Source organism: Cotesia typhae, unplaced genomic scaffold, assembly GCF_013202065.1.
Source record: "Cotesia typhae breed Kobodo isofemale line unplaced genomic scaffold, CoteBio_Ctyphae contig_413, whole genome shotgun sequence".
Lineage (NCBI taxonomy): Eukaryota > Metazoa > Arthropoda > Insecta > Hymenoptera > Braconidae > Cotesia > Cotesia typhae.
The window spans coordinates 814219-834071 of record NW_027423750.1 but is presented as its reverse complement, the minus strand read 5'-3'; the positions used below and the strand labels follow the sequence as shown (position 1 = coordinate 834071).

The following is a 19853-nucleotide window of genomic DNA, read 5'->3' as shown; positions in this document are numbered from 1 at the left end:
GAAGTGACGCGATTGATAAATATTGATAATATTGATGGATATAAAAAAAATTATTTAAATATATATCATAAAATAATTAATCAATTATTACTTTAATAAGATCTTAGCTTCCTTTTTTAATAAATATTAGATGGAGTGAAATTGTAAAATTTTTTTTTAAGTAATTATGCAATAATGATGTCGAAGATAGATTTTTTTTACATTTTTATATTATTTTAATTAATTATACGTCGACGACCATTTTCTTATGTATATCAGTATTCCCAACAACCTGTAAAAAAAAAAAATAAAAATAATTTATAAATTTATATTTAGCATCAGGCTAATTTGATTTATGATAAAAAATCTGTGCATTATTAATTAATTTAATAATTTGCTATTGGGTTTAATTATCAATAAATAAATAAATAAATAAATAATTAATTAATTTAATAAATTGAAGAAAAAAATTTTAACGCTATAAAATAAATAAATTTTACCGAGCAAAATTCTTCAAAGCTTATTTTTCCATCTTCATCTTTATCAGCAAACAGAATTGTTTTATCAACAATTTGCTGAAGCTGAGTGTCCTTTAGATTATTACCGACCATCATCTTAAGAACTTGAAACAATTCACCATTGCTTATAAATCCATCATTATCCATGTCATAAATTCTAAATGCAAATCTCAGTTTACTTTCTTTGTCACCCTGTAATTATAATTAAAAATAAATTAGTTTTTACTATTTAAAAAATTTTTTTTCTGTGAAAAAAAGCGTGTGCAGTTGACCTGAATTTTATTTTATCGGTCATAAAATAATCGATAATAATTATAGCTTTATATTGCGTGATATTAAAAAATAAATTTTCTGAATTTAACAGACAGAAATTTTTTTATAATTTTTAAGCAATTAAATTATTATAAAAAAAAATTTTAATAAAATCAAGCAGTAAAAAAAATTGACATCACGTATGAATTTCTATTAAAAAAACAAATATTTTTATTGTCGCCCAAAGTTATTAATAACTTTTCGCCCTAATAGCTTTTTCCAAGAAAAAAAAAATATGTTTTCATATAATATAAGATTACCTTAACACTGAATTGTGAAACACCTTGAATAAACTCTTTAAAGTCAACTTCACCGTTACCATCAGCATCAAAAATATCAATTACTCTTTGCACCAGTGGGTTCTGCTGTAATTCTGGTAACGACATAAACTCATCAATACTCAATGCTCCGCTGTTGTCCAGATCTAATTTGCGAAATCTTTTTCCTAATCGTCTGATTTCATCAGCATCAACTAAAAAAAATTATTTTAATTTTTTTAACAGAATAAATAAAATATTTGTGAATTAAAAATTATTCAATTAAAATTTTATCTTTATTAAATAATTACTAATAATTAAAAAAAATAATAATATTAATAATAATAATAATAATAATAATAATAATAATAATAATAATAATAATAAAAAATTATTTTTAATGAAAATAATTTTTTAATAGAAGAAAAAAAATATTTTATGTATTAAAAATAATTAATTTAAAATTTAATCTTGATTAAATAATTCCTAATAATTTAAATAACAAAAAAAATAATAATAATGACAATAATAATAAATATAACCATACTTACAATTTGAACAAAGTTCCATAGGCAAAGAACTTTCGTTTCCCTGAAAAATAAAAAAATTATTTCATAAAATAAAAAATATAACACACCTAAGCTAGTTACAGTAAAAAAAAAGTAACTTGAAATATTAAATTTATAGAAAGATAATAATCAAGTGGTTTCATTAAAGTGTTTCAATCGATTATTACAAGTGACCGATTGTTATTAAGAGAAATAAAATTGAATTATTGAGAAAAGTAAAATAAAAACAATATAAATAATATAATTACCATTTTTAATAATTTGTTTGAATGTTTACTATGTAATCAGGTGATATTTCAGTGAAGTTGATGAAATTGATCAGTTACAGATATAGATATATCTGCATCAAACTACCTATGCCAGGGACACTTTTTTTAGAGCGCAGGCGTCAGTTATTATTATTAAATATAAAAATCTATTTCTATATACACGTTATCTATATGTCAATACATCCGCTCACGCACACGCGTAGTAATTAACACACACGTAAGTACATTTTTTATTTTATCAATAAGTGCTGCTCCCTTGCGGAATTATATTTAACTAAATTCATTCAAGAAAATATCACTGAAGTTAGCTAACAGCTGTCAAATTTTTTAGAATTAAATTTAACTGTCATTTTACAAGTTTTTGGAGTATTTATTTGACAAAAAATTTTGTTTCTTTTTTTAGAATTATTTAATTGATAGGAAATTATTTACAATTTAATTTTTATTAACTTCAGTGTCAAAAAATTTAATTAAAAAATTCCATGAAAATTTATTTATGACATTAAATTTAGCTGTCATAAAATTATGGAAAAAAAAAAAAAAAATTGACATGAAGAAATTTAAAAAAATTAAAAATGTAATTTTTTAAAAATAATTTTTTAGAAAAAATTATTTTATTAAATAAAATTAAAAAATTGTGACAGCTAATTTTAATATCATAAAAATTCCACATTTGAACTTTTTATTTTTTTATTGTAATTGATTATTTATAAAAATTAAAAAAATTGATCAGCTGATTTCAGTATCATAAAATTAAATAATATTAAAATTGAAAATTTACTTAACAATTTAATTTTTAAATTGTTCCTTTAAAACCACGTGTGAATTTTTAATTTAAAAAAATTAATTATTTATAAAATTAAATATTAAAATTTTTAGTTAATTAAAAAAATTGAAATTTTGGTTTCAATATCTTGATAATTGTAACATAATCCAAAATTTTTTTTATTTTGTAAATATAATTAATCTGATATACTTAAAATAATTATCCTCACGTTTAATATTAAATTAATCACTATCTATTTATAGGGACAAATTTAACATAAACTGGATGAGCCGGTCTTATGACAAGATCAGGAATCAATCGTAAATCCGCAGTAGTTTCTTGAGGTTCTAAATAAAAGTTGTAAAGTAAACCCGCCAGGAATGTCTTCAATTCAAGCATAGCAAATTTTTGCCCTGAAATAATAAATGAATAAATAATTTCTTTCACAAGATTTGGGAAATAAAATCTACCAATGCAATTGCGTGAACCAGCGCTGAAAGGAATGAATGAAAAAGGGTGCCTGGTAACTGAATTTTCCGGCAAGAATCTATCTGGGTCAAAAACATTCGGACGTGGCCAGAAATTAGCATCACGATGAGTATCAAATATCTGGACATTTAAAATTGTTTCTTTTGGTACGATACAGTGTTCTGAAACAATAAATAAATTATTAAATAATTTATTTTATTATCATACTTAATAAAAATTTTTTTTATGAATTAGATTTTTACTTAATACTAAATCTTCTTTAGTTTTTCTCGAAATAGTCGGAACAGTAGGATAAAGTCTTAATGACTCTTTAATACAACATTCCAAGTATGTTAAACGTTGAAGGTCATTAAAATTTACTTCTCCATTATTCTCAGCTAATACTTTTTCTATTTCAGCTCTTACTCGATTCTGAAAAACGAAAATAAAATTTAGGGATTAAAAAAAATATTTCTTTAGTGAGTAATAATTTAAATTTAAATTCAATAAAGCAATATTGAGTTATTTTTTTTTTTTTTTTTACTTGTATATCCTGATGTTCAGCCAACAATAAAATAACAAATAGTAATGTTGCTGAAGTAGTATCGTGACCCTGAAAATTAAAAAAAAAAAAAAAATTAAGACAGTATCTTAAAGACAGTTATTTCAAAAATTAATTTTTTACCTCAAAAACAAAAGTATCAACTTCTTCTTTTATTCCTCGTTCATCAACGCCTGTTTTTCGCTTCACAGCTGAAAGTAAAAGATCCAAAAAAGCAAGTCTTTTTTGTTTAGTCCTGTTATTTTTTTCATCAGCTTGAAAATTTGTTTTATTTTCCGTCATAAAATTTTCCAAGTATTGTCCTTCAGTTTCTTCGTGATACTGCTTACGTTCTTCAATTATCTATTTAAAAAAAAAAAAAATTTATCATTAAATAATAAAATAGATGGATAAAAAAAAAAAACATGCTTTTTCAGTGAAGTTATGAAGTTTCTTCAAAAGTCCATCGTATTCTCGACCTCTGGATGTGAATCCAAAAATAAAGTCATTTTGCAACCATGGTCTGAAAGATCTACAAATTTTTATAATGATTATTAAAATGAAAAATAATTTTTTTTAAGATACGATTTAATCTTCACCTATAAATTAATATCTCTCCAAATTCATAGAGTGAATTTTTGTACAGATTCATGTCATTTTCTTCAACTGCAACGCCCATCGTTGATTCTAGTTACAGCAAAAAAAAAAAAAAAAATTATTTTACAAATAATTAAAATCATCTGATTAATTTATGTAACTAAACGTACCGACTATTGTATAAAGAGTAAATGTAGTAACTAATGGCAAAAGTTCCTTGATGACTCCATCGGAACCAGATTCTAATTTTAGATTTTTGACCAAACGATTTGTATGATTAGTAAAGCAATCCATGTACTCTCTAAGATTGTGCAGGTGAAATGCTGGAGTCAATACTTTTCTTCGGCTTCTCCATTTTTCTCCTTGGTACAAAATAAATACATACTCGTTAAAAATCAAATTTAAAATTTTGACTGTAATTTATTATTCACCTTTACTAGTCAGCAATCCATCTTGCAACCAAGGATGCAATAAATCATAAAACACACTTTTTTCTATGTGCTTACTGCTGCTTAGCAAAATCTTAAAAGGATTAAAAATAAAATTAAAAATTAATAATTCATAAAATTAATCTGTAAAAAATAAAAATACTCGCCTCGATGTCATCGGGATGATAGATGTTTACAACAGGCCAAAATCCGAGCCAAACTTTCCACACAGGATAAAAATTATTTGCTGTACGCCGTAAAAAATTCCAAATATCTTCTAAAAATTTAATTAATAAAATTTTTTTAATTTTTATTATTATAAAAAAGGGAAGTTTAATGAAACATTATTTTTTGAATAATTAAAACCAATAACTTCCTGATTTTTTTTAATTTTCAAATTTTTTGGCGGAAAGTTAAAAAAAATTTTTTTAATAATTTTTTTTATTTTACCAGGATGTATTGCCACGTCCAAAAGATTGCCGATGATAGGATATGATTTAGGTCCAGGAATCAAATTACAAAGACGTCCTTGAGCTCGCTTGTGGAAATAAAAGTGTGCGATAATCAAGAATAATACACCAGACAATAATATTGATGTAACGATGTACGATATTGTTATAATCATTTTTAAAAATTTAATTTATACAAATCTCAAGTTTTTTTTTTTTACTCTGACGATTTGTTATATTATTATTAATCATTCAGGCAGCTTATCATGACACACGACCTATTGGACAAATTTGATTTATAATTTTATGATACTGAAATTGAAAGACATCTGATAATTTAAAAAATTTTTTTTTTAAATTAATTTATTTAAAAAAAGTTAATCTTTAGAAGCTCTAAAAAATTATAAATACATTTTTTTTTTTTTAAATAATTTGCAATACCTGGATTTTATATTTCTTCAGTCATTTCTTCTTTTAATTTTCGAAATCTCTTAACACTTTTCATCCTGAAATTAAATATCATGTTACTATTTAATATTTATTAAATTTTTTTTTCGACAATTAAATTGCAAATAAAAAAAAAAATTGAACATTAAAAATTTTTCTATTGATTTTTTTGTAATAATTTTTTCAATTAATGTTTATATTACATCATAATTACCAGTTTGTTATTTAAAATTATAAAAATAATATTTTAATCTTATAATCTTACGGGACCTTGAACGCTGATTGTGCGTATGAAAGTTTGTAAATTCTAATCATATTCGTATTAAATATAATAAAATTAATGACAATGTGAAGTTAGGTTAGTATCGTAATTTTCAGTACGAAAATCGAAAGAATGAAGCTGCTTCCTCATTGGTTTAGAATTAATGCGCGTTTTTGAGCGCGCAATTTAAATTATCTTTCAAAATTCAACACCAGCGCCACCTGAAGTTTTTATACTGAAATTATTAATTAAACAAGTATGTTTATTGTCATTTCAAAACGTTTGTTGATATTATTGAAACGTGATATATTTACTAGTGTAAAAAAATTAATATAAATAATGGAAGAAGATTTAATGAATGTTGATTTGTATGGAGAACTTGAAGTTCAGTCCTCTGCAACTGAAAAAGAGGTAAGCAATTAAATAATAATTTTTTTTTTTAATTCTAACCTTAAATTCAATAAAATTTTATTATTTGTTTTTTTTTTTTTTTTTTTTTTTTTGATTAATAATTAATTGTAAAATTAATTACATTGAAGTTAGCAGCCACTTGATTATTTTTCTAATTTTTTTAACAAATAAATTTGTTCCAAAAATTAATTTTTGATTTTTTTTTAATTTCTACATTTCAATTTTTTTTTTTTTTAATTTTTTCAAAAAAAAAAAAAAAATTAAATATAACATGTAAAATTAACTAATTTATTTTCTTCAGATAAAAACAGCTTACCGTAAAAAAGCGCTGTCATGTCACCCGGACAAAAATCCAAACAATCCATCAGCAGCAAAGTCATTCCATCGGCTATCAAGAATTTTGGAAATTTTGATTGATAAATCAGCAAGGGTAAATATTTAATTGATTAATTAATTAATTAATAGTTTAGTATATTAATAAATAAATTTATTTGTTTATTTATTTAACAGGCAGCGTATGACAAAATATTGAATGCGAAAATTCAGGTAAAAATAAACAATGCAAAGCTTGACTCAAAGCGCAGAAAATTAAAGGAAGACTTGGAAGCTCGTGAAGAAGCTTATCGACAGTCGCAGTTGAATAAGCAGCAGAGTTTCAAGACAGACGAGGAAGTTTTCAAAGCAGAAGTTGAGAGATTAAAAAAGAGGGCTCAAGACAGGTTCAGGAGGAGATTGACTTGATGAACAAGCAAATTTATGAGCAAGTTCATGGAAGTAAGCCAGTGGGTGTCAATGATACCAGAGTTAATATCAGGTGGAAAGCTGAAAAAAATGATCCTGATAATGGGGGATACAATGAGAGCAATCTCCAGCAAATTTTGTCAAAGGTAATTTATATTATTAAATGACCTTGTATCTTGTGAAATATTGAGATTTTTTAAGATATAAGCTCATCTTGATATTACACTCATCGAGACCTTTCATTTGAGTACCCACATCAATTTTTCATATATTATATATATATATATATATATATATATATATATATATATATATATATATATATATATATATATATATATATGTATATATAAAAAATATATCAAAAATGCATGTGGGTACTTAAATGAAAGCTCTTGATGAGTGTAACATCAGGATGAGCTTATATCTTTAAAAATATCAATATTTAAGAAAGTACAGTCCACTTTTTAAAATTTATTATTTAATAAAGCAAATTTTTATTTATTCATAATTTTTTTTTTTTTTATTATTTAGTATGGAGACATTGTTGCCATTGCAATGCTAACAAAAAAAGGACGCGCCTTAGCTGAGTTCAAAGACAGCGAAGCAGCTAAAATGGCAGTTCAAATAGAAACAGGATACACCAAAAACCCCCTGACTCTAAGTGGCCTCTGGGAGTCTAAATCCAAAAATTCCCTCTCGGCTGATTCTTCAACTACAAATTCATCAAATAAACAGCGACCAACTTCTCAGCCGAGCTCCGCGCTGAGCTTCTCTTCAGCTCCGGATATTTTTACTAAATTAGATGCTGATTTTGAAAATTCAGTTTTAAATAATTTGAAACGAGCTGAGGAGCGCAAGCGGCTGATGGACCAGATAAAGAACGACGACTCTTGATACTTTTCATTTCTAAGTAACCGATGTACCTTTTTTTTATTTTTAAAAATACAATTTTAAATTATTATTATAGATAATTGCTTTGAAGATTATTAAAAATAGTTTTGACGATAAAAAAAAAATTAATTACTTTTACTTTTATTATTTTTATAATTGAGAGTTAATTGTCAAAGTTAATTATTTTTTAAAAATGTATCTCTTATCAACACATCCTGCGTGATAAAAAATATTAGCTACAATTTAACTTGAAAATTATATTAATTAATTTTTTTAAAAATCGTTTTTACAATTTTAGAATAATTAAGGAGATATTTTTAAAGCGCAATATTTTTTTTTTTAGTTAATTAGATGTTAATAATTATTTAATGAGTAAATTTTTCAGAAATTTCCTCAAAAATATTATTAATTAATTTTTAAGATGCATAACAAAAATATTTCTTCGTATTATTTTTTTATAGATATTTTTTACATTAGGAGGGACTTGGATCGACTTAAAAATAGTTTTTACGATAAAAAAAAATGTATTACTTTTATTATCATTTTTATAATGAGAGTTAATTTTTTTTTTTTAAATTTATCTTTTATCAACGCATCCTGTTCGATAAAAAAAAATTAATAGCAATTTGATTCGAAAATTACATTAATTAATTTTTTGAAATTTTTTTTTTTCTAAATTTTACAGTGAAATTAATTTACAGTTGTGCGAGACATATTACCAGAATGAAGTCAGTAAAACTGTTGGTAATAATAATTGTAAATACAATAATTATAAATTGTTGTCCAACAAAAAAAATCTGCCCGATATTTAATTACAAAAATTATGCAGATCGTAAGAACGTGTTAGCAATGTTACCAGATAATTATTTGCTCAATAAATTATCTTTATTTGGAACTCACCAATCAATGACGTTTTCTTCTTTTGATATAAAATTAAGAAAACAAGAATTGAACATAACCGAACAATTGAACCACGAAGTTCGAGTATTGGACATGAACGTGCGCATTGAGACAAATTACTTCAAAATTTACTACCAAAGTCAGTACATGGGAGCTTCATTCAACACTTTGGTCTACAAGATCAACAAGTTCCTGAAGAAAAACTCTGAAGAATTTATAATTTTGATAATCAACGTCGACCATGAAGAAGAAATAATCGAAAATATTTTCAACCCTGCTTACTGCGAAATATTGAATAATTATCTTGCAAAGTATGTTGGAGTCGCTGGATGATACTATTTACAGTTTAAGAGGAAAAATATTACTGGCAACTTATGAAGTCACTTTTGCAGAGTGCGCTATTTGGCTGGGCACCAGGTGCTTGATGACGAACAAGCTCAGAATTATTAACAATAATCTGTTTTATAATTATGGAAATTATCACGAAGACAATATTGATTCCAAGTGGAACAGATACCTGAAATTCATAGCAAGTGATTTTTTTTATTATTATCCATGTTTCATTTACGATCTCAGTATTTATGATGATAATTATTACTCACAAGGCGCTGCTAAGTACGGCGGGTTTGATATTAATGGCAAATGCTTCTTTGTACCAATGAACTACAAGATTGATAATTATTGCCGAGGTGATCACAGGCCTGCGTTCAATATTTTTATTGTTGATTATGTCACTCAAGAAGTTATCGATCATATTAACGGGCTCAATTTTGAGTACTACAATCCATTTGAGACTGCATTAATTTAATATTAATAATAAATTTATTTTAAATTAATATCACTATTTATGTTTAAATGATAGAAAATTTCATTTAAATCACCTTTAAATTTTTTTTTTTTTTTAAATTGGACTTTTTTATGAATCATAATATAAAATTGAGAAGAAATATATGTTAAATAAAAATTTGTATTTAAAAATTGGCGCCAATATAAATATTTTAAATTTTCTCTGTGGGATGGCGCCACTTGACCAAATGACGTCACTAGCATTTGAATTTAAAGAAGAAATGTTTAATTTAAAAATCAATTGTTAAAAAAATATTTTCTATTTAATTCGCACAATAATTTATTGAACCTTAAAAAAAAAAAAAATTAATTAAATAATTAATAATTTCCTTTTTAAGTTATTTAAAAATTAAAGTAAATAATTGGGGCTTTTACTTTATATTGATAAATACAAATTTAATTTTATTGTGCTCTATTGAAATTATTATAAACAATTATAAAATTATAAAATCCTAAAAAAAGAACATAAGACATTTTTTTTTATAAAATTTAATTCATAACAACTTTTGTTTAAAAAAATTTTTTTTATGACCAATATTTTTGCCAAATTATCAAAAATTTTGACCCATTTATTATAAACTGTTATTTTGAATTTGCCGCAAAAATTTTGGCGGTAATTTCAAATTTTCAAAGTAGTTATAAATAGACTAGAATTTTTTGATAAACAAAATTAGTTTATTTATTTATTTTGTTTTGTAAATGTCAATGTAAAAAATTAATTAATATATTTAAAAGACTAAGAAAAATTTATTTACATTTAACGAGCGTTAATTCATTTAAATGAACGGATTAATTAAACAAATGTAATAATGTATAAAAATAATTGGTAAGGTATTAATTGTTTTTTGGATGCGATAAAAATTAATATTTGACTAAATTACAATTTACGACTCATATTTATACACAAATTTTCTCTTGACAGATTCCCAATAATAAAGAAACTCTAAAGTCCGATTGTTGCTGGAGTTAACTCGATCAATGAGTTCTTGAGTAGGATCATCAGCCATGATAACAAACATGCCGGTTTTGGTGGGATAAAAAAATTCGGCCATTTTATAATTAATTGGCTCTACGCAGTGCTGATCAACATTGTAGCCTCCGTACTTGGCATTAGCACGAATGCCTTTGTCCGTCCGGACACTCAAGTTATACATGAAGCAATTTCTCTGCTCTAGATAGCACTTTTCCTGGAAGTCGACTATCTTCATCCACTTTTCCGCTACAGAAGACGCTTTAGAGTTCTCAATCTTGCACTCAATCCCCAAATTAACAGCACATCCGTCAAATCCTTTTCCGATGGTAGCCAGTAAAATTTTTCCGCGATTCACACCAATTGGGTCTTCGAAACTCCAGTCTTTGATCATTCTCCAGCCAATGTTTACGTTGTTTTGGATGTACCACTCAATTATCCGGCAATTGCTCTCTTCTAATTCATTTTCGTAGTAATTTTCGTCCTTCAATATCAAGATAAAAAATTCCTTGAAAAAACGCGTCAAAAAAGCATCCAATTTCTCCATCAAGTCATCGAATAATTGAGGAACGTACAGCGATCCTGAATGAATTGCAAAAGCATTGTTTCGCGGCTCGACATTTATTTCAATCACGCGAATTCCGTGTTTTATCTGGAACATAATGTCCAGTTCTTGAGTCTTATTCTCGCTGTTTCCCGACAAATACGACATCGACTGATGGGTTCCCATCATTGCAATCCGGTTCATTTTTAACGAACTCGGGAGATCTGTCAAAACAGTATTTCTTTCTTCGTAATTCTTGTATTTCTTCTCTTCACAAGCTGGCGCAGATTTACGCGAACAACAGTTAACTGCCGTTGCTTTTATTATCACCATTAATATTATTAAATTCTTCATTTTGTAACACTCCTAACTAAAATTCAAAAAGTGCAACAAATTTCTTTCTTCCACTCTGTATAAACGACACAATGTCGCTTTAATTACTCTTTTTATTTTTTTTTTAATTAATTAATTAATTTTTAATTTTATCACACTTTTTTTGGGAATTTCCAAATTATATTTTTTATGATTTTGATTAATGAGCATTCATTTAATCTATCTTTTAATCAATTGCTTTTTCGGGTTATTGCATTTTAAATTATCTTCTATAAATAAAAGTAACCGGATGCTTTTTATGATATATATCCTTTGACGGAAATCACTAATCATTGAAAATAATGACCTTTAATAATTTTTTTTTTTAATTTCTTCAATAATAAAAAAAAAATTTGAACTCGTTAGTTAAACGAATAATAAAATTTTTAATGAATCATGACAGCTTCACAGACCTGCAAATTAAATAAATAAATTTAAAGAGTTCCAAATACCCTCTTAGTATAAAAAATATCTATAAAAAAAATAAGAAGAAATACTTTTGTCACGCATCTTAAAATTAATTTTTAAACTAATTAATAACATTTTTTTCAGAAAGTTTTAAAAATTTGACTACTTTGCGTGGATCTACTTAAATACTTAGATTTTAAAATTCTAACTATGAGAGCGGTAGCCACCTAGCGGAATTTTTTAAAACTAACTTTTTAAAATTAATTAATAATATTTTTGAGGAAATTTCCGAAAAATTTACTCATTAAATAATTATTAAGATTAAAAAAAAAAAATATAATTTAACTAATTGTTTATTAATCGAAGAATATAATAATTAAATATATATTAATTGATGAGTCATCAATTAATAGAAAGAATTCTTTCGTCGACATTGAGGTTGTATTTAGACAAAATATATTTAAGAGCTATAAATCCACCGTATCCTGGCTGTCCTTTATAGAATATCCCTAGTCCTCCTAACGGAGCCGGAGGAGACGAGACGACAGCTCGTGAGTCAATAAAAGGAATCACTGCAAAATTATTAAAAAGTCGAGAGTAAACTCCGCCAGTCAGTCGAATGTAATTTTGTCCTGATCGGCTTAATTCGTTGTTCTTCAGCATGGACTCAGCTGGATTTTTAAAGTCCTCCAAGTTAAAATTATGTCTGAAAAATATTTTTTAATTATTAATTAATTAAATAATTAAATGTGTAATTTTTTGTAAAATATTACCTGGCATTATCGGCACTTTCCGCGGGAGGATAGTGCCACTCATCATAAACTGACGTAACAACTTTGTCATTATTGTCGTATATTGTCGATCCACGAATTACAAGTGTGATGTGATTATTATTTAGTACTTCAAATTTAACTCCCGTGAGAAATTGCCCTTTGGGAAGCTCAATTGTGTCGAGGTTAAATGTCTTTACGTGGTAATTAAGTCTAACGACATCTGGCGGCTCGTCTGCGAAACCGAAACTAGTGTTCCAAAATACTGTTCTTTGATCAACAGCGCCATTAACCAATGTTCCTTGTTTTATTTCTAAGGTTATAATTCCGTTCTTAACAACAAACCTCACCCCGACGATTACTCTATTTAAAAAAAAAATATTTTAATTAATTTTTTATAATTATCTAGTTATAAATTTAATTTATATTAAATCTGAAATAAAATTTTATCCAAGATAAAATTATGCCAATATAATAAAAAAATAAATAATTCAGTGATATTGCGTACGAGTAGTTCTTCATAAATTCCGTCACTTATTTTGAATTAAAATAAATAAATATTAACCGCATGTCACTGAATTATTAATATATAATTCGAAATTTAAATTTCGCGCGCTTTAATTTTTTTTAGCCAATAAGAAATCGGGAAGAATATTTTTGCAATAATTTGATATTTAGTTAACTTGACACCTATTTTTATTTCATCTATTTTAATTTAGAGGAAAAAAAAAATTAATTTTTTTTTATTATATTGACAGTAATTTTATCTCGGATAAAATTTAATCCCGGATTGAAAAACTGGCTCTTAATAAGCTTCATTAACTGTTGATAAATAATTTTTTAACATCATAGGTTTTAATAAATTAAATCAAATGTTAAAAAATATTTATTAAAATTAAATAAATTAAATAATTAAATTATTAAATTATTAATATATAGTTAATAAATTTTTTTATCAGTGTAAAAAAATAAATTTTTGTAAACTTACTGATATTTTGAGGAGTCTGTAAAAAATTGCCTCAAACTCAGTACATTAACACTGTCCCAAATGTCTGAAGATAGTCCGCAAGCGCACAACTTTTGAAGCTTGTTGTTTTTGTTTCCAATACACGATGAAGACATGTGCTGGTGGACTGGTAAAACATAGTCTCTTTTGGCTTTGGGACAGAATTCCTCCGTCGAATAATTGCTTTGAAAAGTCTGTTGATTAAATTTATTAAGGTAAGAAAAATTAAATTTATTATTTTTGTTTAATTTTATTTATATACTTACATAAGGACACGCCATGCTGTAAATAACTCCGGTTGGATTTTTAGGGTCCCAATAAGCGCGAACAGGATTGCATTCGTATTCCTTGTTAGCGTCGGTCATATTTACAATAACATTATCTACATCCCATTTAATTGATGGGTCGTAGTAAGTTACATAATTTTTCACTCGAATGTAATTCTCACCTACGGACAAATATTTTTATTTTATTTTTAATACTAATAATAATAACAAAAAAATTAAGTTAATAATTTTTGCTGACTAATTAAACATTTATAAGTTTAAGCTTAATTTTATTTTAATTATTTCACCTTCTTTCCAGCTTTCAGGATCGCAATTTTTATACGACTTGTAAATAGGACTGTCAATTGTTCCCAAATAGTAATTAGCTGACTTAGTAATTTCTTTGAGTAAACTTTTAAAGTTTTCCAAAGTAATATGTTGTTCTCTTTCGAATAAATCTAAATAATAAAAATAAAATCAATAATTATTTTTAAATATAAAATAATTTTTTATTTAATACTTACTGAAATTTGACAATCTTAACTGACGGAATTTAAAAGTACAAATTAGCATTGTATATGCTTTACTGGTTGTTGCTAAGACTCTTTCGTACAAATTGTAAAATTGTTCATACGCTGGTGTATCATCGCAGGTAAGAAATGTATTTGACTAGAAAAATTCTTTTTATTAATATTCTTTACTTGAAAATTTTAAATAATTAAATAATGAATTTTATTAAATTGCGCTGTATTTTCTTACCTATTGACATTTTTAAAGATACAAGCTCATCCTGGAGTTGTACTCTTCAAGAGCTTTCATTTGAGTACCCACATGCATATTTATATATATTTTTCATATAATATATATAAATATATAAAATATATGAAAAATTGATGTGGGTACTCAAATGAAAGCTCTTGAAGAGTACAACTCCAGGATGAGCTTATATCTTAAAAAATGTCAATATTTTACAAGATACAAGGTAATTACTTAATTATTCAATATCTACCTTTCTCTGAAGTTGAGCGGCAATAATCCCAAAAATATTTTGTATATCATTTCTCTGAACACCAGAAGTCAAAGTAACAAAAGAATTAATCAAGTCTATCATATCCTGGTAATTTTTATTATCAATAATATTCCCAATGAACCGCTCAATTGTATCAGTATTGCATCCATCGTAATCCATAAGATAATCCATAAACTGATTGTGAAATTTAGTCTCAATAAGTTCAAAAATGTCAAAAAAAATCGCATCTTCCTTTTCCTTTTTAGTATTTGAATTATTGATCTTGGCTTTCAAGCTTTCCTCCTGGTCGTACCAATTAACCTGCGACTTGAAGACATCTCCCAAGTGGTTAATTGTCGAATCATCAAAATTCTTGCACCAAATATAAATTTTATTAAACGACTCCAGTATTTTTTCGCGATTACTGTCGTTGTTTGTTATTGGTCTCGGATGATTAATTACTTCATCCAAGTGATTAATCAACGTTATTATCGCCGTAGTAATTCTATTTAATTCCGGAGTAGTTGCAATTATTTTTTCCGGTTTTCTAAACAATATTAACATCGCTAAAATTTTTAAAAATTGAAAAAAATCCATTTTTAAATTTAACTTTAATTCTAGTTTAATGTCAAGTAAAACTAAAAAAATTTATTATAGATTTAAAAATGACTTTTAGTAACTAACAACTTTTTATATTCTCCAATCAAAATTCCCCACTGTTGTGAAATAATTTTTTTTTTTTTTTTTTTTTTTTTTTTTTTATCAATAATGATAAGAAGAAGCTTAAAACATCCGATATTAATGTCATCAATTAAGTTAACAAAAAAAAAGTGGCTCGTAAAAAAATTTCGAAACAAGCGCGTTTGAAAAAATTTTTTTTTTTACATCGTTAAAACTTTTTCTAAAAAATATAATGTCTTAAAATAAATATAATTTCTTAAAAATTAATTTTTTAATTTTATGATAATAATAATATTAAGTATTTCTTCAGTTGATTTTATCTTATTAAATAACTGTAATACACTTTTAACGACTTTGTTTTTTTCAAAAATAATTAAGTGTAAGTTGCTAAAGATATATTTATTATACTTCAACTATTAACGCCAAAGATGTCTTTTAATGGTCACTATTATTTATTTAATTATATTGTAAATTGCAGGATGGCTTGTGAGAGGAGCGAATATTTTTATTGTGGCATTAAGTGCGAATGTCTGAGTATATGCATTTGTAGTGATAATACAATTTGTTGATAAAACAATATTATTTTGGTACCATTGAAAAAGATTCTAGTGTAAAGATTTAAAATTTAAAATTTTAAATTAATTTTTAAACTAATTAATAACATTAATTTTTACAAAAATTTTTAAAAATTTAACTAATTTGCGTGGATCTTCTTAAATATTGAGATTTTAAAATTCTAACTATGAGAGGCGTAGCCACCTAGCGGAATTTTTTTTAAATTAATTAACATTTTTGAGGAAATTTCCGAAAAATTTACTCATTAAATAATTATCAACATTTAATTGACTAAAAAAAAATTAATAATATAAATTATAAACCTAATTATTGTTGCAGTAGATATTTAAATAATTACAATAAATTTGAAAATATTTTTTTGTTAAAAATAATTTTTTACAAGTAATAAATTATTTTTTTACAACGAAGAAAATACATTTTTTTTATAAATCTAAAATTATTCTAAAAAAAAAAAAAAAATACATTTTTATTACTAATAAGTACGTTTGGAGGCAAAAATTCTAATAATATTAATTACAACACTGGCGCCATTAATTGGTCAAGGTGTATTAAAAAAAAAAGCAATAAAGAACCGTTTAACTGTGTTAGTTTTTATCTTAACAGTTTCGGTAATTAAAAGTATATAAATAGTTTAAAAATCCGGTGTTTTCACATTGTAAAAGCTTATAGTTAATTTGAGATACACTTTGCCAACCTTTCAACATGTACAAACTACTTGTAATTTTTTTAATTGTTATTTACAAATTATCGGAGGTTAATTCTTGTGGTGGTGGGTCGAAAAAAGTTGAATGTGATGAATACCAATACGCTCCATATCAAGATCGCTCTAATATTCTAACAGATCTTCCAGATACAACAAAAATTGGACACATTTCATTATCAGGTACGTTGAGTGAAAACTTTTGGCTAAATTAATTGGGAAGAAAAATTTTTAAAATATATTTATAATTTTTTAATTATCATATGCAAGATTTTCGCTTTAATTTAAGAAGAATAATTAATAAATTTTTGATATTACGGTGAATATATATAATAATGAATTTAGCGGTCAGCTGTCAATTTTAAAAATTTTTTTAACAAATTAATTTTAATAAAAAAATTCTTCTAAAAATTTTCACTTGTAATTTTTATTAATTTTCAGATGTAAAATTTTTTTTTTAATAATTTAATTGCTATAAAATTCCAAAAAAATTTTTAATATCTGTCAACTTCAGTGTTATAAATATATTGGTCAAGAAATGGTTTATTTGTGGTAAATAAATCATATTTGACGAAAATAATGAACTTATAAAATTAATTTTATCAATTTTCGAAATTACAATGGCTTTAGAATGAAAAAAAAAAAAAAAAAAAAAAAAAAAAAAAAAATTATTTTTTATTCTTTTAGTTGAATAATGAAATATTTTTCGTGTCTTTTATTGAATGAAAGTGTTAAAATTATAGGTTAAGAATATTTTAGATTTGTTTTCGTAAAATATAATATTTTAAACAACTTACCAAATAGGTTAGGCATGACTTTTTCTAATTCCCAATTAATTAATATTATTTATGCAAACACTATTATGAATACAAATAAACTATTTTTTGAAACGTCGCTGTAAAAACAATGCCAGTCACTTTTGGCGCGGTTCAAGTGACGTCATCAAACCAGTAATTGAGAGTTTTAATCCCAAAGATGTCGTTGTTTTCGACAAATTTACCATTATAACCACAAATAAATCATATATTTCTGACGAATAATAAAAAATAATTCGAGTCAACTGTTATATTTACTTGTTCCAAATTTATATAGTTGTCATGAAGAAATATTTAACAAAACTACTTAAATAAATTGATTTATTTGTGACAAATATTTCTTTTTTTCCGTCCGTAAAACTCCAGAATTTTTACCGTAAAAAATCTATAAATTATTTTTATAATTTTACAATAATAAATTGGTATTTCTTCGGTAATACTACCGAAGTTATACTGCAATTTTGGTGAATTTATATTGATGAAATTAAAAAATTGCAAAAATTTAATATTTTTTATTCTTTGCTACATTTAAAGACATGTCAACAGAAATTTAAAGGTTAGAATATTTCCATAAATTTTTACATTAAATAAATTATATTTTTCTGAAGAATAATCAAATAATTTAAGTCAGCTGTTATATTTACTTGTAAAAAATCTATATTTTGTTGTCATAAGAAAATATTTAATAAATTGATTTATTTGTGACAAATATTATGAGTGTGAATTTAGCAGACGTCTGAAAATTTTTGATTTTTTTTATTAATAAAATTTTTACTAAAAAGATATTCCTAAAAAATTACACTTATACTTTTTTAAGTATTTTACAGATAAATTTTTTTTTTTTAATTATTTAATTGAAATTTTTTCAATGAAAAAAAAAAAAAATCTAAAAATTTTGAATTAAAATTAATTCACCCTTATAAAATATTTCTTTTTAGAATTTTTAATTTCTTTACATAAAATTAATTATTATTTTTATTTTTATGACTATAGGAACTCATAATTCAATGTCTTACATAACACCAAACCCAGAATCGCAGACGCAAGAATTAAACCTCACGAAGCAGATGGAGTCCGGAATCAGAGTGCTGGACATCGGAGTCAGAACATTGTTCGACTATTTTGCAGTGTACTCCGGCGGCACATCCATGCATTGGATCTTCAAGGACGTAGTGGACCTAATAAATAGATTTATAGACCTTCATCCTCGCGAGTTCATCATCTTGATCTTGAGACAAGAGTTCAGGTCTCCTCAGGACGACCTGCATCCCCAGAATTGCAATATCCTCGACAAGTACTTCTCGGAGAACATCGGGTGGCGCTTGACGAAGAACTGGACTCTTGAAAACACTCTTGACAAAGTCAGAGGAAAAATTCTGCTGACCACCAACGACATATCCTTCATCGACTGCCTCTTCGAGCTCTTTTCCCGCTGCTCTTATTTCAGAGACAAGGACTCTTCAGGGTACAACAAAAGTCTGTCGTTAGTCGACAACAAGTGGAACAAGTACCTCAGGTTCATTGAGAAGAGCATCAATCAAGACTACTCTTGTTACATCTACGATCTGAGTATTTACGACAAGTCACGTTACTTTGGCAAGCAGGCTAAGTACGGCGGGTTTGATTTTAATAATCAATGCGTCGAGCCGTTTAATCATAAGATTCATCGATTGTATCCTGGCAGTCATCCGATGACTCTTACTATTTATATCTTTGATTATCCTACTCAAGTACTTATAGATCGAATTCATGAATTAAATAAGATTCACATTAAATCTAATTTAACAAACTGATAAAAGAATTTGTTTTTATTTAATAAGCTCTATTAACTGTTAATAAATTATTTTTTAATATCATAGAATTTAATAAATATTTATTAACAGTTAATAAATTATTTATTAAATTTTAATAAATATTTTTTCACAGTTAATAAATTATTATAACACTGAAGTTAGCAGTCAGCTGTTAATTTTAAGAATTTTTTTAATAAATTAATTACAATAAAAAAATTCTTCTAAAAATTTTCACTTTTAATTTTTATTAATTTTACCACGTGGAACTTTTTAATTAATTTTTTTTTTT

The 19853-nt window shown here is 25.2% G+C and overlaps 7 protein-coding genes across 10 annotated transcripts; 3 read left to right on the top strand and 4 right to left on the bottom strand.

The window, feature by feature from the left end:
- Positions 1-73: 73 nt before the first annotated feature.
- LOC141527980 (calcineurin subunit B type 2) lies at positions 74-2024 on the bottom strand. The gene is made up of 5 exons (XM_074243785.1): positions 1884-2024; positions 1618-1657; positions 1070-1281; positions 480-689; positions 74-271 (listed from the first exon to the last, which is right to left on the bottom strand). The coding sequence occupies exons 1-5, from the start codon at positions 1884-1886 to the stop codon at positions 224-226; spliced, it is 513 nt and encodes a 170-aa protein (XP_074099886.1). The 5' UTR covers positions 1887-2024; the 3' UTR covers positions 74-223.
- A 627-nt stretch (positions 2025-2651) lies between these two features.
- Positions 2652-5898, bottom strand: LOC141527968 (cytochrome P450 4C1-like). Of its 2 annotated transcripts, XM_074243768.1 has the most exons (13): positions 5815-5898; positions 5595-5659; positions 5155-5431; positions 4872-4981; positions 4708-4798; positions 4447-4638; positions 4279-4366; positions 4109-4211; positions 3824-4042; positions 3683-3751; positions 3402-3570; positions 3141-3320; positions 2900-3083 (listed from the first exon to the last, which is right to left on the bottom strand). In XM_074243768.1, the coding sequence occupies exons 3-13, from the start codon at positions 5327-5329 to the stop codon at positions 2920-2922; spliced, it is 1560 nt and encodes a 519-aa protein (XP_074099869.1). In that variant the 5' UTR covers positions 5330-5431; positions 5595-5659; positions 5815-5898; the 3' UTR covers positions 2900-2919. The 2 variants fall into 2 exon arrangements, with proteins under 2 accessions (XP_074099868.1, XP_074099869.1); XM_074243767.1 differs by lacking the exons at positions 5595-5659; positions 5815-5898 and having other exon boundaries at positions 2652-3083; positions 5155-5551.
- A 206-nt stretch (positions 5899-6104) lies between these two features.
- Positions 6105-7988, top strand: LOC141527976 (dnaJ homolog subfamily C member 17). Its single transcript, XM_074243779.1, is given in 5 exon segments — positions 6105-6273; positions 6575-6703; positions 6784-6970; positions 6973-7160; positions 7549-7988. Coding segments are annotated over 5 exon segments (939 nt in total). The 5' UTR covers positions 6105-6201; the 3' UTR covers positions 7912-7988.
- A 449-nt stretch (positions 7989-8437) lies between these two features.
- LOC141527981 (uncharacterized) lies at positions 8438-9644 on the top strand. Its single transcript, XM_074243786.1, has 2 exons — positions 8438-9341; positions 9414-9644. Exons 1-2 carry the CDS (start codon positions 9122-9124, stop codon positions 9614-9616), a joined length of 423 nt encoding a protein of 140 aa, XP_074099887.1. The 5' UTR covers positions 8438-9121; the 3' UTR covers positions 9617-9644.
- Positions 9645-10538: 894 nt separating this feature from the next.
- On the bottom strand, positions 10539-11522 carry LOC141527813 (uncharacterized). The gene has a single exon (XM_074243476.1). The coding sequence runs from the start codon at positions 11520-11522 to the stop codon at positions 10539-10541; it is 984 nt and encodes a 327-aa protein (XP_074099577.1).
- Positions 11523-12331: 809 nt separating this feature from the next.
- On the bottom strand, positions 12332-17889 carry LOC141527966 (uncharacterized). Of its 2 annotated transcripts, XM_074243764.1 has the most exons (8): positions 17754-17889; positions 15000-15565; positions 14515-14659; positions 14299-14448; positions 13991-14172; positions 13707-13918; positions 12722-13081; positions 12332-12654 (listed from the first exon to the last, which is right to left on the bottom strand). In XM_074243764.1, exons 1-8 carry the CDS (start codon positions 17767-17769, stop codon positions 12351-12353), a joined length of 1935 nt encoding a protein of 644 aa, XP_074099865.1. In that variant the 5' UTR covers positions 17770-17889; the 3' UTR covers positions 12332-12350. The 2 variants fall into 2 exon arrangements, with proteins under 2 accessions (XP_074099865.1, XP_074099864.1); XM_074243763.1 differs by lacking the exon at positions 17754-17889 and having other exon boundaries at positions 15000-15723.
- LOC141527975 (uncharacterized) lies at positions 16734-19701 on the top strand. 2 transcript variants are annotated; one of them, XM_074243777.1, is made up of 2 exons: positions 16734-17139; positions 18765-19701. In XM_074243777.1, the coding sequence occupies exons 1-2, from the start codon at positions 16959-16961 to the stop codon at positions 19562-19564; spliced, it is 981 nt and encodes a 326-aa protein (XP_074099878.1). In that variant the 5' UTR covers positions 16734-16958; the 3' UTR covers positions 19565-19701. The 2 variants fall into 2 exon arrangements, with proteins under 2 accessions (XP_074099878.1, XP_074099879.1); XM_074243778.1 differs by lacking the exon at positions 16734-17139 and adding an exon at positions 18184-18327.
- Positions 19702-19853: the final 152 nt, after the last annotated feature.